General features: G+C 46.7%; 1 protein-coding gene across 1 annotated transcript in view; it reads left to right on the forward strand.

The window, feature by feature from the left end:
* Positions 1 to 26,965, forward strand: part of LOC121289696 (slit homolog 1 protein-like) — an 810,815-nt gene that overhangs the window by 95,225 nt on the left and 688,625 nt on the right. The window contains exons 5-7 of the mRNA XM_041209320.1: positions 17,654 to 17,725; positions 21,718 to 21,789; positions 22,852 to 22,923. Of these exons, the coding sequence (XP_041065254.1) occupies positions 17,654 to 17,725; positions 21,718 to 21,789; positions 22,852 to 22,923 (216 nt within the window). The remainder of the gene's footprint in view (positions 1 to 17,653; positions 17,726 to 21,717; positions 21,790 to 22,851; positions 22,924 to 26,965) is intronic.

The following is a 26,965-nucleotide window of genomic DNA, read 5'->3' on the forward strand; positions in this document are numbered from 1 at the left end:
CTCCCTCTACACTGTCCCCACTGACACACCCACACATGCACTGACACACCCACACCCACTGTCACACCAGACCCTCCAACACACCCACACCCACACTTTCACTGACACACCCGCACCCACTGACACACCCACAGTCCCTTTGATACATCCACACCCACACCCCCACCCACAACGACACACCCACAGCCACCAACACACCCACCGACACCCCTAACAACATGCTCACCTTCCAGCACACCCACACCCACACCCACCAACACACCCGCATCCTCCAACTTACCCACACACCCATCGACACCCCCACACCTACTGGCACACCCGCACGCTCCGACACACCCACATCCTTCGATACACCCACACCCTCCGACACACCGTACCCTCCGACATACCCGCACCTCTGACACCCACCAACACACCCACACAGCCACCGACACAGCCACTGACACACCCACACCCTCCAGCACACCCACATGCGCTGACGCACCCACAGCCATCAACACACCCTACCCTCCGATACACCCACACCCTCCGACACACCCACACCTATCGACACACCACACCATCCGCCACATCCACACGCACTGACATTTCCACACGTTAACCGGCACACCCACACCCCCCAAAGCACCCACAGCCATCAGCACACCCTACTCTCCGACACACCCACACCCTCCGAAACACCACACCCACCGACGCACCACACCCTCCGACACACCCACACCCTCCAACACGCCACACCCTCCGACACACCCACACCCTCCAACACGCCACACCCTCCGACACACCCACACCCTCCAACACGCCACACCCTCCGACACACCCACACCCTCCAACACGCCACACCCTCCAACACACCCACACCCTCCGACACACCCACACCCACCGACACACCCACACCTACACCCACCGACACACCCACACCCACCGACACACCTACACCCACTGACACACCCACACCCTCCGACACCCCCACATCCTCTGATGTTCACACACCCACACTCACCAACACACCCACCCCATACACGCTCCCCACAGCCTCCAACACCCCACACGCCTCAACACCACACACCCTCCCCACACCCTCTGACATCCCCACACCCTCTGACACCCCCACGTCCTCCCAATACTCTCCGACACCCTGCACAATGCCCCTTCCTCGGGCACAGTGCTGGTGGGCATCCGGTGGCCACCAGACCACCCCCTCACCTCAGCTACCATCTTCAGGAGAGGAGGGAGAGATGGAGATGAGAGTGTGTGAGGGACACAAAAGTGACTGAATTTTGTCGGAGATGTTAAAGTCAGAATAACGATGTAGTTGCTTGACCCTGAGACAGCTGGGGAACCTGAAGGGTTAATCCCTTTGGCCCGTTTAGTGCAGGAAAAATGTTTGCTAGTTTTGCTGGGTGTTTTGTTTAAGTTGATTGAGTTTCACAGTTGACAATAAGTTGACATATCTGATATCCAAGTGAGACAGCTGCTGAATCTCCTCCATCAACACACCGACCCAAGGAAGAGACAGGAGGTTGCGCAGGGGGGTGGGGTGGGGGAGGAGGAGGAGGACGGGGGTGGCAGCTGCAGGGATTTGTCCTACAGGAGCTGTGACCTCTGCAGTATAAACAGAGACAGCCAGAGAGGCAGATCACAGCAAGACGGAGAGAGAGAGAGAGAGGTAGAAAATAAAGAGAGAGAGAAACAAGGAGAGATGGACAGAAACAGAATGAGAAATGGATGAATGAAAGGTGGGGTGATAGAACAAAGGAAGGGAGATGGAGAGATGGAAACAGGGAGAGAGAGATGGAGACAGATGCAATGAGACAAAGGCAAATTGACAGTCAGAAGACAAATGATGGAGGGAGAAACATAGGCCGAGAGGCAGATAAATAGAGGAACACGGACATACAGGCAAGGAGTGAGAAACTTAGAGAATAAGGCAGAGGAACAATCTTTCATCAGGAAGAATAGACGCAGAGTGGAATTTAATGCCCTTCCACAAGGCGAATTTGGAGGCAGGGCATTTAATTGTGTGGGAGGGGTGGGAAGGCTCGTGGACTCCCCGCTGATTGAGGTTCTTAATTGGGGAATTCATGCCATTTAAAACCTCGTGCCACCTCCACTGGTATTCAACCGGCAGCGGCTAGAGCAGTCGCCAAGGGGGAAGCACAAAAGGCAAACTCTGGAGTGTTTGCTTGCGGACTCCCAGGGGGTTGGGGGTACCTCGTTCAAAGGCACTCAGTGTCTGACCAAGAGACCTGGCAGCAGGAGGGGTGGGAGGGGGACCCACTGAGATCCGCCCGACTGCCCTTGCCTCCTCCCCTCGTCCCCTCCTCCCGTGACCCACCCCCATCCCACTCTCACTGATCTTTGGCCTGGAGTCCCTCGTTGATCCTGTGCCTCTGGTGGGTGCGTTACCAGCAGTGCCAACGCTCTCCCTGATGGGCATTGGAGAGCTGCTGGCCTCTGATTGGCCGACAGCTCTCGGTAGGGTCCTTGATTGCGGGAAAGGCCCGCCCCGGGCCTGCTAAGTGCCTGGTTGGCACTTAATGCAGCGAACTTTCCGGGAAACAGCCAAGTCAGGCTCTCATCAGCTTTCCTGGGTGTGGCGAGCGTGACAGACAAGATGATGGAGAAATGGGCAGGAATAAAGGCAGGGTGATTAAGGCCCAAAGAAACAGAAGATGGATACAGAGTAAGGAAAAGAAGTGCTTGCATTTCTGTAGCACCTTCCACATCCTCAGGACATCCCAAAGCGCTTTACAGCCAATGAAGGATTTTTGAAGGGTAGTCACTGTTGTCACGTAGGAAATGCAGCAGCCAATTTGTGCACAGCCAGCTCCCACAAACAGCAATGTGATAATGACCAGACCATGACATGAGTGCTCTGCCCAAAGGCAGGTCCTTGGCTCGTTGTCTGCGGAGGCTTCATTCTGAGATGTTCCCTTGCCAGGCTTCTTTTGCCAGTGATGGTTTGCCATTGCCTTCCACTAGTGACCAGAAAATCAGTTTTTAATAATGTTCGTTGAGAGAGGAATGTTCCATAGGAACAGAAGGCGGTCATTTAGCCTCTCGGACCCTTGAGTTCCACCGTTCAGTTGGATCATTGCTAATTTACACATCCAACCACCCACCTCAGTTCTGCAAATTTTAATTCCCTTGCCTTCCATTAATCTACTTGTTGAATTTTTCAGTTGACCACCCCCCCCACCCCCACCCCCACCCCCACAAGGCTCAGTAGATTTTTGGGGCAGAGAACTGCAAATTTTCACTCCTCCTGTGCGTGGAGAAATGCTTCCTGGCTCAGGGCATGGGAGAACGTCCCTGCTTTTCTTTCAGACAGTGACCATGGGATCTTTAATAACCAGCCCAGCAGGCAGGCTTGAAAAACTTGTTGACATCCCTCACCCCTGTCAAACTGAAGTCAGTTTTAATGTTCACAGGTCTAGAACCTCGGTCCAGGGGGGGAGTTTGGACTGTCAAACCTGACCTCAGCACCCAGCAGCCTTCTGGCTAGGAAAGGGAAGCGGGGTCAGGTACAGTCGCTGTTGTAGGGCGGCCCAGTTGTGTTATTAGTGACAGAGTTGAACTGCATGATCTTCTTGGGTGGAAACATTGGGCGAAATTTAACAGCGGGGGATCTTACGTTCCCGCCGAAGCCAATGAGGTTTAGAATATCTCACCGCATTTTATGGCCCCATCCCTGCCGAAACGGTGCCGTAAAATTCTGCCCATTAAGTTTATTTACAATGTACGCAGCAGCAACTACACGGGTGCTTTCAACTCCAACTCTATCTCTACACTGACTGCTGAGGTAGCCCCGCTACTCTCTTATTGGTTACTACAGATCATGTGATCTTCCTTAACTAATATTATTCTTAAAGGTACATTACACACTAAATAAAACCATAATTACTACAGTCACATAGTGGTTATGTACATGACTACTAATGCAGCGCTAATAATGTGGAAACATTAGTTCAAATCCCACCATGGCGGTTGGGAAATTTAAATTCAGTTAACTAAATAAATCTGAGATAAAAAAACTAGGCCCAGTAATGGTGACCGTGACAACAATCATTGGTTATTGTAAAAACCCATCTGGTTGACCTATGCCCTTTAGGGAAGGAAATTTGCCGTCCCTCCCTGGTCCAGCCTACATGTGACTCCAGACCCATAGCAATGTAGTTGATTCTTAACTGCCCTCTGAAATGGCCGAGCAAATCACTCAGTTGTATCAAAATGGACTGTAGCGGTTTAAGAAGGCAGCTCCACCCCCCCACCACCTTCTCAAGGGCAATTAGGGATGGGCAATAAATTCTGGCCTAGCCAGTGACACTCAAATCCCATGAATGAATAAGTAATAAAAATAAATTCCGTGTTCCTGCTCCAGATCGCTACACGTGTATGTCTATCAGTTAAGTGCTTGTTGGGATGACCCCTACTGACCCAGACAGAGGCCTGCTGACACTCTGTCTCCAGACATACACATGTAGAGTGGGCACTGAGGGGGAGGGATGACAGGAGATAGGACGCTAAACCCCTGCACAAGACAGGAGAGGAGAAACCCAGACCAGTAAGGAGCCAGAAAATGATGTGTCTAATCAGGCTAGAACTTTATAAATCACTGGTTCAGCCTCGGCTGGGAAATTGTGGACAATTCTGGGCCTCACCCCTCAGGAAAGATGTATAGGCCTGAGAAAATGTGCTGAGCAGGTTTGCCAGAATGCAGAGTGACCAGCGAACCTCCTCAGACTTCCTGAGACTGTCCCGTGTTTGGTGCGCTCGTCTCCCATCCCGGCTCGAGCCTGCCCAGGATGCATTTTGTCCTGTATTTGCGACCCTCAAAATCTGCACTTGCGCAGTCCCCTCTCCACCCTCACAGGTTCATCAGCACACTGCTCTCTACCCGCACCCACCCCCCCCCCCCAACCGCCACAGGTTTTCCAGCAACTCCCCACCACCAACACCCCCTCCCACCCCACCAGTCGGATGCCAAAGTGTCCGTTAATTTATATCGAGAGTTGGTCACCCTGCCAGAATGTTACCAGGGATGAGGGGCTTCAGTTGTGAAGAGAGGTTGGCAAAGTTTGGATAGTTCTCCTTGGAACAGGCAATATTTAGAGGCCCCCCTAACAGAGGTTTTCAAGACGATGAAAGATTTTGGTGAAGGAGATGGAGAAAAACGATTTCCTCTAGTGAGTGGGTTAATAACCAGCGGTGACAGATTTAAAATCACTGGTCAAAGATGTAAAAGGGGGATGAGGAGAAATGTTTTCACTCAGAGAATTGTCGGGATCTAGGACGCTCGACCTAAAAAGATGGTGGAAGCTGATCTCTTAAATAATTTGAAAAGAGAGTTGGACAGATACTCAAGGAACATACAGAGCGACAGACAAAGAGCAGGAGTATGAGACTAAATTTAATTACTTTAAACATGCCCCAATTTCCTTTGCTTCAACATTGGCGGCCATGCCTTCAGGAGCCAAGGCCCTGAGCTCTGGATTTCCCTCCCTAAAACCTCTCTGTCACTCTACCTCTCTCCCCTCCTTTGAGACGCTCCTTAAAACCTACCTCTTTGCCCAAGCCTTTGCTCACTTGTCCTAAAGCCTCCTTACGTGGCTTAGAGTCAAACCGTGTTTGATAGTCACCCCTTGAAGGACCTTTTGACATTTTATGGCATCGAAGGTGCTATATAAATGCAAGTTGTTGTTGGGTGGGGTTCAGCCTCATTGAAGAACATGAGTCAGGAGGGATGGGGGCGAAACCTGCTGTATAAGGGAGAGCAAAAGACAAATGTCAGCACTGGCTGATGTGTCACTTTAATGCGGTGATTTGCTGAGAAGCTTTTCAATAGAAGGAACAAGAGCGAGTGATTGCATCTTCTGTGTGTGTAAAGACCTGCAAAGTACATGTCTTAACAAGATAAGAAGGTTCTGCCTGAAGGGATGAAACATAATAGTAAAGAACAGAAGAGATAGTGACTTGTGTACAGTGCAAGGCACATCCAGGACAGTTCTTCATTGAACAATCAAAGCGGACTATTCATTGACAAAGTATTGACAAAAGATCATGAATAATGTAACTATCAGATCCTCTTTGGCATTGCTCATTGTAAATGAGGCAATCATTATTATCAGGAGGGTTTTACTACAATGTTTTATTCTGCTCTCAAGCTGAAGTTGTATGTAATGTGACCCTGTCCCTTTAAGGCATCAAAGGCAAATGACTGTAAGCCCTGAGGTCAATTGGGGGTCAACTAGCAGTGGTGAGGCAAGTTCTTAGATTGGCGTTCTGTCGAAGGGTCATGAGGACTCGAAACGTCAACGCTTTTCTTCTCCGCCGATGCTGCCAGACCTGCTGAGTTTTTCCAGGTAATTCTGTTTTTGTTTTGGATTTCCAGCATCCGCAGTTTTTTTGTTTTTATCTTAGATTGGCGGCTGCTTGTAAATACCCAAAGATCGTGTTTGACTAACTTGATTGAATTTTTTCAGGAAGTAACAAGGAGGATTGATGAGTGTAGCGCAGTAGATGTGGTCTACATGGATTTTAGCAAGGCTTTTGTCAAGGTCTCACATGACAAACTGGTTAAAATTTAAAAGCCCATGGGATCCAGGGGAACGTAGCAAGCTGGATACAATATTGGCTCAGCGGCAGGAAACAAAGGGAAATTGTTGACGAGTGTTTTTGTGACTAGGAGGCTGTTTCCAGTGGGGTTCCGCAGGGTTCAGTAACCCTGGTTACTGGTTCAAAAACCCCTGGTTTTTGTGGTATATATTAATGATTTGGATATAAATGTATGGGGAATGAATAATCAAGAAGTTTGCATGCGACACAAAAATTGGCCACGTGGTTGATAGTGTGGAGGATTGCTGTAGATTGCAGGAAGATGTCAATGGGCTGGTCAGGTGGGCAGAAAAGAGGTAAATGGAATTCAACCCAGAGAAATGTAAGGTGATGCATTTGGGGAGGTCAAAGAAGGCAAAGGATTACACAATAAATGGGAGGATACTGAGAGGTGTCGAGGAATTGAGGAGAGAATGTCCACAGATCCCTGAAGGTAGCAGGACAGGTTGATAAGGTGGTTAAGAGAGAATATGGAATCCTTTCCTTTATTAGCTGAAGTATAGAGAATAAGAGCAGGGAAGTTATGCTGAAACTGTACAAATCATTGGTTAGACCACAACTTGTGTACTGTGTGCAGTTCTGGTCACCTCATTACAGAAAGGATGTAATTGTATTAGAGAGGGTACAGAGGAGATTCACCAGGATGTTGCCAGGGCTGGAAAATTGCGGCTGAGGGGAGATTTGATTGAGATGTTCAAAATTGTGAACTGGGGTCTGGGTAGAGTGGATGGGAAGGGCCTATTCGCTTTAGCAGAGAGGTCAGTGATGAGGGGGCATAGATTTAAAGTGATTGGTAGAAAGATTAGAGGGAGATGAGGAAAAAATTTCACCCAGAGGGTTGCGGGGGTCTGGAACTCACTGAAAAGGCAGTAAAGTCAGAAACCCTCAACTCATTTAAAAGGTGTCTGGATATGCACCTCAAGTGCCGTAAGTAACCTGCAGAGCTACAGACCAAATGCTGGAAAGTGGGGTTGTTCCCTCGGTGAAGACACAATGGGCCAAGTGGCCTCCTTCTGTGCTGTAAATTTTCTATGACTCTATGATTCTAACTCTGGGTCAGCCTGAAATAACTGCCCTGTCTCTCACTTTTGAACTGTCAGGCCTGGAATGTCACAGGCGTATATAACACATACGTTTCTGTACGTTCTTGCTATAGACTTGAAGTTTGTTGTGACCTGTCTCCACAAACCTATCACTGCATTGCCTGACACACAAGCCCAACATGCATTTACAGGTTGGTGTGTTGAATGCGTGTGCAAGGGGCACCTCATCCAACAGCATATTGACAGAAATGAAAACAGAAAATTCCGGAAATACTCGGCAGGTCACGCAGCCTTGTGGAGAGAGAAACAGAGTTCTGATGAAAGGTCACAGACCTGAAACATTAACTCTGTTTCTCTCTCCGCAGACACTGCCTGACGTGCTGAGTGTTTCCAACATGCGAAATGACAGCTGCGACTCAGTGGATAGCACTCTTCCCTCTCAATCACAAGGTTCAAGGTTCAAGGTTCAAGTCCCACTCCAGGGCTCGAGCACAAAAATCCAGGTTGACACCGTAGTGTGGTACTGAAGGAGTGCTGCACTGTCAGAGTTGTTGTCTTTCAGATGAGATATTAAACCGAGGCCAGATCTGCCTGTTCATGTGGATATAAAAGATCCCATAGCACTATTTCAAAGAAGAGCAGGGGAGTTATTGCTGGATATCCTGGTTGATGGCTATCCGTTCATCAATATCACAAAAAACAGGACATTCTCACATTGCTGCTTATGGAAGCTTGCTGTGTGCAAATTGGCTGCTGCATTTCCGACATTACAACAGTGGCTACACTTCAAAGAGCACTTCATTGGCTCTCATGTGCTTTGAGACGTTTAGTAATTGTGTAAAGCACTATATAAATGCAAGTCTTTATTTTTTTTTGTTTATATTTCAGATTTCCAGCATCACTGTTTCACTTTTGTTTTAGAATATTCACAGACTTGAGTTCCCATGGTGACAAGGTGCTGATGTTTCCCCTGCTGTGGATTGGACTGTTTATGACAAGAATCAGGAGCAGAGAGACACACACACAGACACAGACACAGACACAGACACACATACCCCTACCACAAACACACATGCGCACACACAGAGGCAGACACACACACACAGACACAAACACACACACAGGCACAGACACAAACACACACACAGACACACATACCCCTCCCACACACACAAATGTGCACAGAGACAGACACATACACACAATAATGCACAGACATACACACACACACAGAAACACATGCACACACGGACACACAGACATGCACACAGACACACACACACACATGGACACAGAAACACATGCACACACGGACACAGACATGCACACAGACACACACACACACATGGACACACAGAAACACACACACACATGCACGCAAACACACAGCTCATCTCTATCCTCAACATGCTTTCTGGTATCTACCATGTTGTTGTGTATCACTGCCACTATGGGCAGCTAACTCTGGTTGGACATATTCAAGGATATATGCAACAAATGAGCTAGTACAAAACAACAGTTTGGATTCACATGGTGCCTTTAACATGATAAAACATCTCAAGGCCATTCACAGGTATGTTAGCAGTCAAAATTTTACACCAAGGCACAAAAGGAGATATTAGGACAAAGGATAAGAAACTGGAGGAAGAGTAGATCAAATTACCCCTTTTGGATTAAAAACTTGGCCAGGTATAGGTTTTAAGCAGCATCTTAAAGGAGAAGGAGGTGGAGAGGTTCAGAAATGGTCCAGAGTGTAAGGTCTTGACATTCCTTTAATTGGGTTTGTGTGTCATGCAGTTCAGACCAAAGATAGCAAGAAAGAAGTTGTATTTATATATCAAAAAAAAAACAGAATTACCTGGAAAAACTCAGCAGGTCTGGCAGCATCGGCGGAGAAGAAAAGAGTTGACGTTTCGAGTCCTCATGACCCTTCGACAGTTCTGTCGAAGGGTCATGAGGACTCGAAACGTCAACTCTTTTCTTCTCCGCCGATGCTGCCAGACCTGCTGAGTTTTTCCAGGTAATTCTGTTTTTGTTTTGGATTTCCAGCATCCGCAGTTTTTTTGTTTTTATCTCTGTATTTATATATCACCTGTCACAACTTTGGGACTTCTGAAAGCAGGTTACAGCGAATGAAGTACTAAATAAATGTAAATACGGGAAATAGAGCAGCTAACTTGTGCACAGCAAGTCCCTACAGAAGCAAAGTGATGATGGCCGGATTATCTGTTTTTATGGTGTTGATTGAGGGATAAATATTGACCAGGACACTGGGATTAAATCCCCTGCTCTTCTTCAAAATAGTGACCAGGGGATCTTTTGTATCCACTCGAGAGTACAGATGGGGCCCTGGTTTAATGTCTCATCTGAAAAAAGGCACCTCTGACAGTGTGGCACTCCATCAGTACTGCACTTGTGTGCCAGCCGAGATTTTTGTGCTCAAGTTCCAGAAGTGGTACGTAAACATTCTTACTGGCTTTAGTTTAAACTATGGTCTGTTAGGGCTATTTCAGCAGGGGGTGGGGGTTGAGGGTAGCTCCGAGTGTCAGACCCTCCAAAAGGGAGTGACCGACAAGCAATGATGACCCACATGCGTGAATTTGCCTCATGGTCAGCGAATGCGAAACCTCAGTGAGAATCCTGCCAAGGTTTCCGGCACCAGCCCATGTCCGCAAGTTCAGGAAAAGCCATAATTGGAGGTAATTGGCAGTTTTAAATGAGTTCGCTATCTGTCGAGCAATCTGCACTTCATGCATCATTGAGTGCAGGGCCCACAGTTTTTTTCTCAGTGAGTGCTTCACAGCAGTGTACGTGACAGGCCTTTATCACAATGATGGGAGGAAGCAGTTTGGAGCAGTGTCAATTTTCTGCCTCTTATGTTGGGGATGGAACCCTGTCTCTTTAAAGGATCCTTTCTTGGGATGTGGATGATGCCGACAGGGCCAGTATGTCTAGTTGCCCTGAGAAGTGGCGCCTGCTTCCGAAACCACCAGTAGCAGTTTCATTCAATTAAGTGGCTTGCTCAGCCACTTCGGAAGGCGGCTAAGACTGGTGTGGGCCCAGAGTCACGTACAGAATTCCCAGCACAGAAATAGGCCACTGAACCAACTGGTCCATGCTGGTGTTTTTTTATTATTTATTCACGGGATGTGTGCGTCACTGGCTGGGCCAGCATTTATTGCCCATCCCTAGTTGCCCTTGAGAAGGTGGTGGTGAGCTACCTTCTTGAACCGCTGCAGTCCATGTGGCATAGGTGGCACATTGCTGTTAGGGAGGGAGTTCCAGGATTTTGACCCAGTGACAGTGAAGGAACGGCGATATATTTCCAAGTCAGGATGGTGTGTGGCTTGGAGGGGAACTTCCAGGTGGTGGTGTTCCCATGTGTCTGCTGTCCTTGTCCTTCTAGATGGTAGTGGCCATGGGTTTGGAAGGTGCTGTCGAAGGAGCCTTGGTGAATTCCTGCAGTGTATCTTGTAGATGGTACACACTGCTGCTGCTGTGCGTCGGTGGTGGAGGGAGTGAATGTTTGTGGATGTGGTGCTAATCAATCGGGCTGCTTTGTCCTGGACGGTGTCAAGCTTCTTGAGTGTTGTTGGAGCTGCATTCATCCACATGATCTTCCTCTCACCCAACTTCATCTCAACTTCTTAGCAAATCTTTCTCTTCCTTTCATTCGCATTTCTTTATCCAGCTTCTCGTTAAAAGATTTCCACCTCAACCACTTCCCATGGTGGTGAGTTCTGCATTCTCACCACTCCCATTCCCTGCTGGGTAAAGCAGTTACTCCTGAATTCCCGATTGGATTTATTAATGACTGACTTACATTTATGATCCTGTGTTTCGAATGACCTCACAAGTGCAAATATATTCCCAGACCAGGTAAGGATAGCAGGTTTCCTTCCTGAAAGGACCCTTAATACGTCAGATGAGATTGTACAACAGTCTGGCAGCTTCATGGACACTTTTATCAACACCAACTTTTTATTCCCAGAGATTTTACATACTGAATTTAAATTCTCAATAACCAGTGGTGGGACTCAGACTCATGCTCTCAGGGTTGTTTTGTCTGTGCCACTGGATCACTACTGCAGCAGCATGAACCACTGTGCTCCCACAGTGTGGAAACCTCATGGCTCCCTTGGAAGGACTGGCTGTGTCCTTGCCCAGAATAAAGATGGCAGGCAGCCTGTTCGATAACTCTCAGCATTACTCTGGCCGCAGGCAGAGGGTAAATGGCCGGCCAGGGATTTTCCAGGGAGAGAAGTCCATCAGAAAGACATGGCTCTGGAGGCATTGACCTTCACCCATGCCTTTGTTACCTTTAGACCTGTCTATTCCAATGCACTCCTGACCAACCTCGCACTTAAATCCTCCGTAAATTTGAGGCTTATCCAAACATTTGCTGCCCATGTCTTAACTTACACCAAATCCCATTCACGTACCACCCCTGTTCTCACTAACCTATATTAGTTTCCAGCCAAGCAATGTCTTGATTTCAAAATTCTCATTCTTGTTTTCAAACCCCTCCATGACCTCGCTCCTCCCTAACTGTGTACTCTCCTCTAATCCTGCAACCCTCCAAGATCTCTGCGCTCCTCTAATTCAGGCCTCTTGAACACCCTGATTTTAATTGCTCCACCATTAGTGGCTGCGTCTTCAGTTGTCTAGGCCCTAAGTCCTGGAATTCCCTCCCTAAACCTCTCTGCCTCTCTATCTCATTTTCTTCCTTAAAACCTACCTCTTTGGCCAAGCTTGAGATCACCTGTCCTCATATCCCCTTCTGTCATTCAAAAGGGGTGTAAATTTTACTTTATAATGCAGCTGAGAAATGCCTTGGGAACTTGTATTACATTAAAGGTGGCATTGCCCTCTGACCTCTCTCCCATCCATGGAGCTGGTTGATAACACCAATGATGGCCTTAAGCACCAGATGACATTTTGATCTGATTATCCTGTTTTATGGGAAGTGCCACAAAGATCCATTTAGAAACATCAGGAACAGGAGGAGACCGTTCAGCCCCTCTAACCCCCTCTGTAAGATCTTGGCTGATCTGTATCTCAGCTCCATTTATCCATCTTTGCTCCATATCCTGCCCTTACCCAACAAAAATCAATCTCTGTATCAAGAGCTCCAATTGATCCTCCAGCATCCGACGACTTTTGAGGTAGAAAGTTCTAGGTTTCTCCAACTTTTGAGTGAAGAAGTGCTTTCCGATTTCACTCCTAACAGCTCAGCACTAACTTTAAGATTGTGGCTCCTTGTTCTTGGTCCCCTTACTATAGAATCAGAAAAAGGTTACGGCACAGAAAGAGGCCATTTGGCCCATTGTGTCTGTGGTGGCTCCCTGAAAGAGCACTCTGCTAATCGCACTCCCCCACCTTTCTTCCTTTTCTCTTCTGGGAATTATCCAATTTCCTTTTGTAAGCCACGATTGAATCTGCTTCCACCACATTCTCAGGCCATGCACTCCAGACACTTAACAACTTGCTGCGTAAAAAAGCTTTTCCTCATGTTGCCATTGGCTCTTTCGCCAATCACCTTGAATCGGTGCCCTCAGTTCTTGACCTTTCCATCAATGGGAACAGTTTCTCCCTATCTATTCTGTCCAGCCCCCTCATGATTTTGAACACCTCTATTAAACCACCTCTTAGCCTTCTCCATTGTGAACACACCCTGTTTTGACAATCTATCTTCGTGACTAAAGTCTCTCATCCCCAGGAACATTCTGGTAAAACTTTTCTGCACTCCCTCCAATGTCTTCACATCCTTGCTGAAGTTTGGTGCCTAGAATTGGGCCTCTAATCATGAGGAAATGCACTTGCTGAAATGTGAGAAAACATTGTACATCTCTATCCCCAACACATTTCTTTAACAAGATTTCCTCTCTCAGAGAAAAGAATTTCTCTGCACTGGACTGGCTTCTCACAGATGTTTTTCCTTCAATGAAAATAAATTCAGTTCCACAAGTCTATCCTTCTAACATGGAGCCCTAAGTCCATAAATCTGCCTGGCTGCTGTTCCTCGAATCTCTGGTGTGGCTATGCATTACCTGATGCAGCATCCAATATGCAACTGGGTCACAGAGGGTTAAAATATCCTGATGCTCTAGGGCCCCTTTGTCAGGTACAATTATCTTAACTGATATATACACTGCACGCTCTCAGTGAACAGCCAATAATCAACCCAACACTTTGCCTCTTCCACTCTAGTTAATGGAGACCCAGTCTTCATGTTACAGTGTTTCCTATCCCAATGTTAAAATTAACTGACATGTATCCACATTAAAATCCATCTCATGTTCTTAGTCCATTGAATATTTGGGTCAGCTGTGTTCTGAATGATGCCGCTGTCTTTAAGGGATTTTACTGAGCTGCTGATATAAAAAAAAAGGTCTCGCATTTCTATAGCATCTTTCAAGACCTCAGGACATCCCAAAGCACCTTACGGCCAAGAAGATACTTCATTGAACTGTTTGGCTGCCTCCTTCTCACTCTGTAGCTCAGGCCCACCTGTGTCAATGAGCTCAAACAAGTGCATCAAATGATGTACTCAAGGTGGAAACAAATTGGGTTTGCCTGTCTGTTGAAGGACAGGGTGCCTGTTAACAAGGAATGAAAAAATGCTGCAGCTGTCAAGACTACCTGGGGAGTGTAGACAATACATACCTCATCAAACAGGAAACGGGACTTAACACCATCTGAGATGCTGCACAGAAAATCTCCAGTGTGCTAATCTCATCTGCAGTGTTTACACCCCACATGAGCCTTCTCCCATTCCTCATCATCTAACCTTATCAGCATTACCTTCCATTCCTTTCGCCATTCCTACCCTAATTTCCCCTTAAATGTAGAGAAGGGATCTACTAGAATGGCTCCTGGCTTGAGGGATTACAGTCAAAGGACAGACTATTGAAGAAGGGGTTCTTCGTTTTAGGGTGGAGACAAGGCTGAGAGGAGATTTGATAGAGGTGTTCAAAACCATGAAGGGTTTAGATAGATTAAATAAAGAGAAACTGTTTTCAATGACTGAAGGGTCAATGACCAGAGAACACAGATTTAAGGTAACTGGCAAAGGAACCAGAGGTGACATAGGACATTTTTATGCAGCAGGGTGGTTAGGATTTGGAATTCGCTGTGTGATAGGGTTTTTACTTATTCTCTCATGGGATGTGGGCGCCACTGGCAAGGCCAACATTTGTTGTCAAATTTTTGGGTAGTGAACACATGTCCAATAACCATTAGAAAGGAATTGGATAAATACTTGGGGAAAGGCTGGGTCTAACTGGATTGCTCTTCAAGTGAGCTGTTGCAGATTCGATGGGCCAAATGACCTCCTGCTGTGCCGTACTATCCTATGATTTAATGCTACTCTCTTCAATCTCTCCGTGAAGTAGCGGGTTCCACATTCAAACCACTCTGAGTAAAGGAATTGCTTCTGAATTCCTCATTAGATTTATCAGTGATGATTAGCTTTATTTATGACCACTCATTTTGTTCCCACTTCCGTCTCAAGCCTAGCCCAAGTAAAGATTAGCTCGCTAACATGAACTTTCTAGTTCACAAGTTGCCTAGGCTACAGGAACCCGTTCTTGACTCTAAGACAGAGGTGACCATTGGGCGATGGTGTGTCCTTTGGTCACCTACTTTATCACAGGTTAGTGGTGTGGGAGTGATATACCAGGTTCTCCACTCCTCTGCCTGGCAGTTCCTGGGTTTCCTAGTTAGGCTAGTTAAAGACCAACAGGCCTCCCAGGTCTTCTCTGATGCCTTTGATCCTGGGTCATGGTCAGCCTTTCCCTAAAGAATTCTTTTCTCCATCTGCTTTTTTCAGTGGTGTTTACACACATTTCCCCACACCTTATATAGCTTGTGTAACTGAAGCCAATTTGTGCTGGTCTAGGGTTGGGCATTGTAGCATAGTGGTTACATTACTGGATTAATAATCCAGAACCCTGGACTACAAATCCATAGGCATGAGTTCCAATCCGAGTAGCTGGGGAATTTAAATTCGGTTAATCAATTAGATCTGGAATTAAATGCTAACTTCAGCAATGGTGACTGTGAAACTACCGGATAATCATGCAAATCCATCTAGTTCACTGGTGTCCTTTAGGGAAGGAAATCGGCCATCCTTACCTGATCTGGCCTACATGTGACTCCAGACCCACAGCGATGTGGTTGACCCTTAACTGCCCTCTGAAATGGCCTAGGAAATGAATCAAAATGAACCATTCAAGAAGGTGGCTCACCACCATCTTCCCGAGGGCAATTAGGGATGGGCAATAAATGTAGGTCTTGCCACTGATGCCCACATCTCATGACTGAATAAAAAAATCTTGCCTGCTCAGAATCTACCTTAAATTTGAATCAGGACAGGGGCAAAGAATGGGATAGGATGAGGATGGGAGCAGGTGGTATCGGGAGTGTTTAGGATCAGTGCAAAGCCGGGTGGGTGGGATCATGGGTTGAGTTGTGAGGTTTGCTTTGCTGCTACTGAAGGTTCAACTGTAACTGCAAGTAAGATAAATAACTAGCGTCACCAAATCCTAAAGCAAAAGGCCTTTTATTTAGCAGATAAACCAGACTTCGAGAAATTGCCACACAGCCTGCTGAAATCAGTTGGTAGCCCAGCCCCTCCCCCCATCTCCGCAGAGTGCCTTGTCAGATTAGAACCTCATCTGTCATCTGTTAGAATATTGACTTTCATCCAGTTCTAGAGAGCTTTGCTGCAGATTGTTTATCTCAAACCTTGGCCTCTTTTTGCTGGGGCGGTGGGGGGGTGGGGTGGGGGGGTGGTGATGGGGGCTCAGTTTGCAGAGGGGGCGGGGGAGGGGGTAGCAGAAGAAGGAGGAGCAGACTATCGAAGAGCTAAACGGTCCGACAGTAGCAATTGGCTAATTACAAAAAGAATCAGGAGCTTCCCCATTGCAAAATAAATGGCCATTGTGAACGTGAGGATCCGTGGAAGACTTGTCCAAATGGCAAAAACTGTTTACCAACAGGTTGCCAAATATGGTCAAATGTATTCCTGGAGTCTTTCTTTTATTCATTCAAGGGATGTGAGCATCGCTGGCAAGGCCAGCATTTATTGCCCATCCCTAATTGCTCTTGAGAAGGTGTTGGTGAGCCACCTCCTTGAATACAACTGGGTGGCTACTTCAGAGGGCAATTAAGAGTCAACCACAATGCTGTGGGTCTGGAGTCACATATAGGTCAGACCGGGTATGAATGGCAGATTTCCTATGAATCAGATGAACTTTTAACGGAGAGCCAGTTTCATGCTCACCATTACTGATACTAACTTCTCTTTAATTATAGATTTTATTTAATTAATGAAGTTCCCCAGCATTTTTTTATTCTTTCATAGGATGTGGGCATTAGTTCCCCATCCCTAATTTCCCTGGAGAAGGTGGTGATGAGCTGCCTTCTTGAACTGACAGTTAAGGGTCAACCACACTGCGGTGAGTCTGGAGTCACATATAGGCCAGATTTCCTTCCCTAAAGCGAACCAGATGGGTTTTTATGAAAATCGATACTGAGACTAGCTTTCAATTCCAGGTTTTATTAATTGAATTTAAATTCCACCTGCTGTGCTGAGATTTGTACCCGTGTACCCATAGCATTAATCCAAGCCTCCAGTTTACTCGTCCAGTAACATTACCACTATGCTACCATTCCCTTCATGACAAAATCTCCCATCTCTAAGTTGGAGACCCCAGCCACACCGCCCAAGACAAGCAGCCCCCCTGCCACTCCACCTTATTATTACCATCCCCACCCCCACCTGCCAGCCCACTCCAAGGAGGAACGTAAAATACCGGCCTAAGATTCTGAATGTGCCGAGGGTCAAGAGGTGCAGTTATCCACACAGTAACCATACGGAGCAACAGAAAAGATACTGGAACATTAACAGCAGGGTTCATTAATAGTGAGGGTGAATAGGATTGATTATTCAAAAACTCACAGTAATATGGAATCTGATGTTTTCACAGGGATCTGAGTGAGAATTTCATCCAGGCTATTCCCAGGAAGGCATTCCGTGGAGCGACCGACATCAAGAACTTGTGAGTACAGCCAGTCCAGCCGAGATGCTCGCCAGTTAAATAAGTCTCCATCTTTCTCTCCTTAAGCCTTCTTGCATTGCCCTCTCCCTCCCTCTCTCTTTTCGGACAGACTTCTAAGGGCCCTGTCCTTTATGACATTGCTGAGATTCCGTCCTCTCGGGGGTGTGGTGATTTGAGTCTTGCAGTTGGAACTCAACCTGTCTCAGTGAAGTACTTGGCTAGTTAGACTTTACTCCATTGCTGTTGTTTCCAGTGACACTTGTTGTCCTTTGTCAATCCTACACAAAACCAGAAAATCAGAGACTGCTCCCGCTTGCAGAGTAGCAAGGTTGTCAACTGATTTATTGCTCATCCCTAATTGCCCTTGAGAAGGTGGAGGTGAGCCATGTGGTGTAGATACACCCGCAGTGCTGTTAGGGAGGGAGTTTCAGGATTTTGACCTAGTGACAGTGAAGGAACGGTGATATATTACCAAGTCAGGATGGTGTGTGGCTTGGAGGGGAGCTTCCAGGTGGTGGTGTTCCCATCTATCTGCTGCCCATATCCTCCTAGCTGGTGGAGCTTGTAGGTTTGGAAGGTGCTGTCTAAGGAGCCTAGGTAGATGGTACACACTGCTGCTACTGTGCATCCATGGTGGAGGGAGTGAATGTTTGTGGAAGGGGTGCCAATCAAGCAGGCTGCTTTGTCCTGGATGGTGTCAAGCTTCTTGAATGTTGTTGGAACTGCATTCACCCTGACAAGTGGGGAGTATTCCGTCACACTCCTGACTTGTGTCTTGTAGATGGTGGACAGGCTTTGGAGAGTCAGGAGGTGAGTTACTTGTTTCAGGATTCCTCACCTTTGACCAGCTCTTGTAGCCACAGTATTTTTATGACTAGTCCAGTTCAGTTTCTGGAGGTTTTATCACATGGCCTCCTGCACCTCCCCGACTGCAACCCCCCCCCACCGCCCCAGCCCCCCACCCCCGCCAGTTAAATAAATAGCCTTTTCCTCTCATCTCTGATATTTTTACAATTAACAAGCAAAGGTGTTCAAAGAAAATGTGAATGAAACAGTCAAAATACATTGGATACAGATTCCTTGTGATGGGGGTATATATTGCCAATTTTGCCCTATACCAGGACAGTTACAATGCCAATGTTAGCCCTTCTCCCTAAACAAGAACGAAAACAAGACAAGATCAATGTTTTTCGCTGGGAAGAGTCAGTGGTCGTTGGCTCAGGGATTAACTTCCACCCTAATGTAATCATAGACTGAGCTGTATGCTATGGGAGGATTAAATCGATGAGAGTGATCTAAAATAAGTAGCATTGTTTGTCAGTCAAGAAGGTCCATTCTTAATAGAAAATGGGAAAGCACTATCTACCTTTGTCCTCTCCATTGGCTTCTTTCTCTCTTTGTCTCCAACATTACTCCAGCCCCGACTCTATCTCTCTCAATTCTGCATCTCTCTTTACCTGTCTCTTACTCTATCACCATTTTTTAACTTCCTCTTACTCTGCCTGTCTCCATTCTTCAGAGTTGGGGGTCTCTGTGATTCCCTCCCACTCTCTCTATCCTTATTTCTTATACTCTCTCAGGCCTGAATTTTCACACAGACGGAGAGGTTCTCCGTCTTTGTGAAAATGGTGCCAGAGGTCCGAATCCAGGAATCATGCCCCTAGACCCGTTCCCCATCATTTTCGCGGGAAGAGGGAACAGTGGCAGGTCAAACTTTGGATATCCGTGGTTCATGGAGGCAACTGCACATGTTAAGGTGCAGCCGCCTTCACTCTGATCTGATTTTCACAAGGAAGGAATGGGAAATACACATTGTGCGCATTAGACTTAGTAGGAGAGAGGCTAAACTTATTGGATTTCTTTGGAGATGTAAGGTGCCCATTGGGATATGGTCCTGGGATACTTTCGGGAGTTATATCCCTGAGGGATTGTCAAAAGCAGACACGACTGTGTGTCAGAAGTGGAAAAACTCAATGGAACTGTCAAGGGAACTGTCAAGCTGTCAAGGAAGCTGGCAGACTGAGATGTCAAAGGGAGCTGTCAAGCTGTCAAGACATTTAAATATCCTGCCCTTTAAATATTTGAAAAAAACTGGCTGCAGAGCTGAAAAAAATCAGTGCTTGTTATTTCACTCTGCCTGTTGACATAAGCCTGAAGGCTACCATTATAAAATTAGCGCTGTCTGACTGATTTCACAACCCATCATTTTCACATCGGGGTGCCTGTCAGTTCACTATCTGATTGACAGGTCCAAGTGCTTATGAAGTCTTTGAAGTGGGACCCCTGAGGTCTTCCCATCAGTCACCATGGAGGATGTAAGGTAAAAGGGTGATAGGTGGGGCATGGGTTGGCATGAGTTGGCACTAAGTTGGCATAGGGGCTGTAAAGAGCCATGGGGGTAGGTGGAAGAACATAGGGTGACATTGGAGGGTATGAGCGGCCATGGGGTATGAGTGGACACATGAAATGACATGGGCTGGCATGGATGGGGCATGGGGAGTGTGAGAGTTGAATGCTGCAGGACTGTTTTTCGTTTGATTCTTTTTTTCAACGCTGTAATTCCTGCCAATGCAAGATGGCTGCAGACAGCGTTTGCGCGGAGGTCAATGACGTCATTAGCACAAGACACAAATCCACCCTCGTAAATGGTGACAGCTTCTTTTCAGCAGCCTTCAACCTTTTAACAATGAATCCTATTTTACTGCACAGGTATCCCCAAAATGGTTTATACCAGGAAGGAAGCATAACACGGCCAGGTGGACCATCCCTCTGAACTCATTAAATGGCTGGCCTGAAATGTCAAGCAATTCCAGACTTCCTGAGCCCTGCAGCGGGCGGGCGCTCGGAGCATGGCCGTTCCCCTGTTTCTGTCTCTCCTGCTTTCTCTCTCTCTCTCTCTCTCTCTGTCCCCCCAGCCATTTCTTTTGATAGTCCATCTTTTGATCAATTTCCAAAAAAGACACCAACATGAAGTGTCATTTTAATTGGGGGTTGGGGGTGAGGTTGGGCGGATGGAGGGGTCCCACTTGCCACTTGCCCTTTCCAGCCCTGTCGGTGAGGTTTGGGTTGAGCTGTGGATGGAGGGCATTGTTAAAAGTGCGAACTTGATGCTGCCGACACTGTAGGATTTGCAATTCCCTGCTGCACATTGCCCCCTGTAAAGATGGAGGCCGCGCATACAATTGGACACGTGTGGTGTTGGCCGCAAACGCAGCCTTTTTCCACAGCTGGGACCAAGTGCAGGAGCACCGGGTTGGGCCTGTGCCCGTGCCAACCTCTGTGCCCCTCTGGACGCCTGCACACGTTTTCCGGGGGCGGCGGGCTTGACTCCCACAAAACCTGACATCCCTGGAACAAAAACCCATACTTCTGGTGGGGGAGGGGGTTGCACCTTTTCAGGAGTTGGGCTTACGGAGCCAGGAGTTCTCCCAACCCCTGTGCACCCGATGCTGGAGCAAAAACTCTGGCCTCAATGTCTGTGGTCTTTTTTTCTGTTTACCTCCTCCAATCTCTGTCCAGCTGTCTCTTCCGCTTTCTGCCTATTTCTTCCACTCGTTTCCGTTTCTTCCACTCTCTATCTCTTTCCTAATCTTTCATCTGTCTTTCCCATTTTCTACCTGTTTCCCCCGCCCTATGCTTATTCCCGCCTTCTGTTCACCTTTCCCGCGCTCTCCCTATCTCTCGCTTTCTGTCCCTCTCTCCCTCTAGTATCTGCCCCTTGTTCTCAGCCTATGTCAGGTAATGAAGGGAATCGAGGGGAATTCAAAAACACTGATGGTAAAGTTCTAAAAAAAAACAGAGCCCATTTAAAGAGCTTTTCGCAATGTGAGGCCAAACTTCAGAGTAGAGCGTCAGTGATAGAGAGAAACCTTCATAGATTTGTTCATATCCTAAGGATTAGGGTCTAGTAAAGATAATATTTAGGTAAGGGGCCTGTTGTCTGAAAATTTATGGCCTCACTGCTTCAATATTCCTTCTCTCTCCTATAACAGGCAGCTGGATAAAAATCAAATTACTTGCATTGAGGAAGGCGCGTTCCGAGCCCTCAGGAGCCTGGAGGTTCTGTAAGTCTTCCCCAGCTTTCTGTTTATGTAGTAGTTTGTTTGTTGGTTTGCTCTGTCAGGTTCCCTGTGGACCCCACCCTATGAAACATGAGGAGCACTCAGATGATTCATGCATCTGGGATGTTAAAGGCTGCATCTAAACTCCTCTCCCAAATGTCATCTTTGTGCAAATCCAGGAAGGACAGACCTCAGCGGGAGATGGTGTTGATCGGTTGGTTGTATAGCCACCTGAATCTAACCCTGGTTCTAATATTCTTTAACTCTGGAATTTTGCAACTAAAACTCTTTTCTCTCTTTTCAGCTTAGCTATCTCAGAAATTCAACTCACTAATAGTATAGTCCTTCAGTTAACCAGTTTTTTTTTTAAAAAAACCTTTTAGCCATGCACACAAAATTTCAGCTGAATCCTGCTTTAAAGAGGAGTTATCTACTCCCAGTTTGCTTTAAATTAAAGAACTAAACCTGCTTGCAACAGAACCATATGCAGAAAAATGACTCTCCCCCAATAATTAACTTCTTCATGACCCCTCTTTATTTTGTTTGTCTCCCAGGCAACTTGGTTATATGATCTGTTACTGGAAGCAAGGTGCATTACCAGAAATCTTTCAGACAAACTTAGTTCTTAAAGGGACCATCACTTCAACATACAATATAAGTTTTTTTTCCCCAAAAGCACATGAGCCATCACAATTGAGTTGAGTACTCTTTTAAAAAGCACCTGGATCTGCACCTTGAGTGCTGTAAACTGCAGGACTATGGGCCGGGTACAGGAAGGTGGGATTAGAAAGGCCACCTGGATGTCCCTCGGGCTAGCATGAACAAAATGGGCCAAATGGCCTCCTTCTGTGCTGTAACTTTTCTATGGTTCTATAGTTCTATGGTTCAAGCGTACTTCATTAGCTCTGAAGCACTTTGGAGTGTCCTGCAATCATGAAAGATGCCATAGAAATGTTTTAGAAATGCCATAGAAATCTTTTTATCTTTCCCAAAAAAGAGGAAAGTCGATGGATGGACAAAAAAAGAAGGGATGTTATTTAATTGTTTTTGTACCACCTTTTCCAGGACCCTGAATAACAACAATATCAGCAGTATCCCTGTCTCCAGCTTCAACCACATGCCAAAGCTTCGCACCTTGTAAGTACTACACTGCAGAGCTCTTTAAGCATCACTCTTCAAACATTGATTTTTGTATCGTTCAATAACCATTACAAGATAACAAGAGATGACTTTAGCAAGGACAGATGTGTGACAAGTGTAAACACAGTGACTGTCAGGAGCATAGAAGGACTCTGGGAAATGGGAAGTGGCTCTAAACCCATCTAGACAGAATTATAGAGATATAACTAAAAGTTTTACAGATGCTACGAAAATTGGTACAGTGGCTGATAGAATGTAAACCCGTGGACTGCAGAAAGATATCAATGCACTGGTCAGGTGGGCAGAAAAATGGCAAATGGAATTCAAACCAGAGAAGTGTGAGGTAATGTACTTGGGGAGGATAAACAAGGCAAGGGAATATACAATAAATGATAGGATTCTGCAAAGCGTAGAGGAACAGAGGGACCTTGAAGTGCATGTCCACAGATCCCTGATGGTTGCCGGTAGATAAGGTGGTTAAGAAAGCATAAGGGACACTTTCCTTCATTAGTCAAGGCATGGAGTGTAAGAGTGGGAAGGTTATGCTAGAACTGTATAAAATACAACTTAGACCACAATTGGAGCGCTGCATATAGTTTTGGTCACTATATTACAGCAATGATGTGATCATGCTAGAGAGGATGCAGAGGAGATTTATGAAGATGCTGCTGGGATTGGAGAATTTTAGCGATGACAAAAGATGGGAAAGGCTGGGGTTGTTTTCCTTGGAATAGAGGAGGCTGAGGGGAGATTTAACTGAGGGAGATAAAATAATGAGGGTCCTTGATGGAGTGGATAGGGAGGACCTATTTCCCTTACTGGAGAGATCAACAGCCAGGGGGCAAAGATTTAAAGTAATTCATAGAAGGATTAGAGGGGAGATAAGGAGGATTCTTTTCACCCAGAGGGTGATGGAGGTTTGTAACACTGCCTGAAAGAGTACTGGAGGCAAAAACCCTCAATGTGGTTAGCTCAGCTGGCTAGATGGATAGCGTGTGGTTCAGATTAACCTAACAGCATGGGTTCAATTCCTGTTCTGGCTGAAGACCTACCTCCTCACCCCATCCCTGAAAGTGGAAGGCAATGGCAAACCACCATTGACAAAAGCTACCAAGGTGAACAGCTCAGGGTGAATCATCAGCAGACAGTCAACAAAGGACCTGACTTCAGGCAGAGCACTCAGGATGATGAGGCTGCAGAACAAGAGCTGGAAAGTGGGATCAGACTGGATCAATCTTTTTCAGCTGGCATGGACACAATGGGCCGAGTGGCCATACAGGAAATGTCTCAGTTTCTCTGATTCTGTGGGTCATTGGTGGGTGAGTCACCAGCTTTGCTGTAGCTCAGTGCCTGCTTAAGGATTCTTGGCTTAGAAGGAATGGACGATTCACATACATAAGCCATTCAAGGTTAATCAGTGTCAACAGACAAGATGAAAAGCGTATAACAGTGCAGATTAAAAAAAAGCTTAAAAAGACTTGTATTTCTGCAGCACTTTTCACAACCTCAGATTGTCCGAAAGCCCTTTACAGCCAATGAATTACTTTTTTTTTGAAGCATGGTCACAACCAATTTGTGCGCAGACAATGACCAGATCATCTGTTATACTGGTGTTGGTTGTGGGATAAATATCGGCGAAGACATTGTGGAGAATTTCCCTGCTCTTCTTCAGAATATTGCTCCAGGATCCTCGATATCCAACTGAGAGGGCAGACAGGGCCTCGGTTTAACATCTCAGCTGAATGACAACACCTCCAACAGTGCAGCACTCCCTCGATAGCACAATATCAATCTAAATTTTAGGCTCAAGTTTCTGGAGCGGGTCTTAAACCTACAACCTTCTGACTCAGAGACAAAAGTGCAACTCACTGAACCACAGTTACAGTATTATACGGCTTGATTTAATGACTCCGATGATGTATCTTCTGAGACAAACTGTTCCATTGACAACAGGAGGGAACTGATTTTATAAGTCAGGGCACTTACTTTCCCAAAGGAATAAACACTCAATTTTACTGAGTTCCAAGAAAACGTATATACCTTCCCCTCCTCTTCTGTCCAGTGTTCAGTTTCTCACCCTTCAGGTCTTTTGTTGTAAGGCAAGGGAAAAGAGACCCCCACAAGGGTTAATAAATAGATCAGAACCCAGCAGCACTGAGTGTCTAACCAATAAAATAACCCGTGAACATTCCAGCCAAGTTGGGTAGGGAGTCATGGGCCTGAATTTTTCCCACATTGGGCAGGCTCGGCGGGAGCGGCGGGGACAGTCAGGAAGCTGACCGCCGCCTATGATTGGCTCCGCACCGCGATTTTACTCAGGTCTATGCCCGCCGAGCGAAATATCGCGATGGTGTGTGGTGATGTTGGGACACACGCCCGACGTCATTGTGCATCATTTTACTTTGCGGAGTGTCGGGCGCATGCCCACATGCCGAAGATAAAACTTTGGCCAGGGGAGGTGGTGCTATTGTCACTGGACTAGTATTCCAGAGACCTAGGGTAATGCTCTGGGGACCTGGGTTCGAATCCCACCACAGCAGATGGCAAAATTTGAATTCAATAAAAATCTGGAATAAAAAGTCTGGTGATGACCATGAAACCATTGTCAATTGTCATAAAAACCCATCTGGTTCACTAATGTCCTTTAGGGAAGGAAATCTGCCGTCCTTACCTAGCCTGGCCTACATATGACTCCAGACCCACAGAAATTGGTTGGCTCTTAAATGCAACTGAGGATGGGCAATAAATGCTGGCCTAGCCAGTGATGTCCATATCCCATGAACGAATAATTAAAAAAAGTGATGAAGCCAGCAGGATGGCAGGAATTGCCAGAGCTTTCGACTGTAGTTCTTTACTCTGTATCTAACCCCGTGCTGTACCTGTCCTGGGAATGTTTGATGGGGACAGTGTAGAGGGAGCTATACTCTGTATCTAATCCCATGCTGTACCTGTCCTGGGAGTGTTTGGTGGGGACAGTGTAGAGGGAGCTATACTCTGTATCTAATCCTGTGCTGCACCTGTCCTGGGAGTGTTTGGTGGGGACAGAGTAGAGGGAGCTATACTCTGTATCTAACCCTGTGCTGTACCTGTCCTGGGAGTGTTTGATGGGGACAGTGTAGAGGGAGCTTTACTCTGTATCTAACCCTGTGCTGTACCTGTCCTGGGAGTGTTTGATGGGGACAGTGTAGAGGGACCTTTACTCTGTATCTAACCCTGTGCTGTACTTGTCCTGGGAGTGTTTGATGGGGACAGTGTAGAGGGAGCTTTACTCTGTATCTAACCCTGTGCTGTACCTGTCCTGGGTGTGTTTGATGGGGACAGTGTAGAGGGAGCTTTACTCTGTATCTAACCTCGTGCTGTACCTGTCCTGGGTGTGTTTGATGGGGACAGTGTAGAGGGAGCTTTACTCTGTATCTAACCCCGTGCTGTACCTGTCTTGGGAGTGTTTGATGGGAACAGTGTAGAGGGAGCTTTACTCTGTATCTAACCCCATGCTGTACCTGTCCTGGGAGTGTTTGATGGGGACAGTGTAGAGGGAGCTTTACTCTGTATCTAACCCTGTGCTGTACCTGTCCTGGGAGTGTTTGAGTGTTCAGTGGAGACAGTGTAAAGGGAGCTTTACTCTGTATCTAACCCCGTGCTGTACCTGCCCTGGGAGTGTTCAGTGGAGACAGTGTAGAGGGAGATTTACTCTGTATCTAACCCCGTGCTGTACCTGCTCTGGGGGTGTTTGCACCGACAGTGGGTAAAACACATTGGATTTTTAAGACAGAGATAAGGAATTTTTTTTTCTCTGAGATGGTAGTGAGTCTTTGGAACTCCCCTCCTCAAAAGGCTGTGGAAGCAGAGACCTTGAATATTTGTAAGGCAGAGCTAGATAGATTTTTGATTAACAAGGGGGGTGAAAGGTTATCGGGGGTAGGCAGGAATGCGGGGTTGAAGTTACAATCAGATCAGCCATGATCATATTGAGTGGCAGAGCAGGCTTGAGGGGCTGAGTGACCTACTCCTGCTCCTAATTCGTAAGTTTGTATGAATG

This window comes from Carcharodon carcharias, chromosome 17 (assembly GCF_017639515.1).
Source record: "Carcharodon carcharias isolate sCarCar2 chromosome 17, sCarCar2.pri, whole genome shotgun sequence".
Lineage (NCBI taxonomy): Eukaryota > Metazoa > Chordata > Chondrichthyes > Lamniformes > Lamnidae > Carcharodon > Carcharodon carcharias.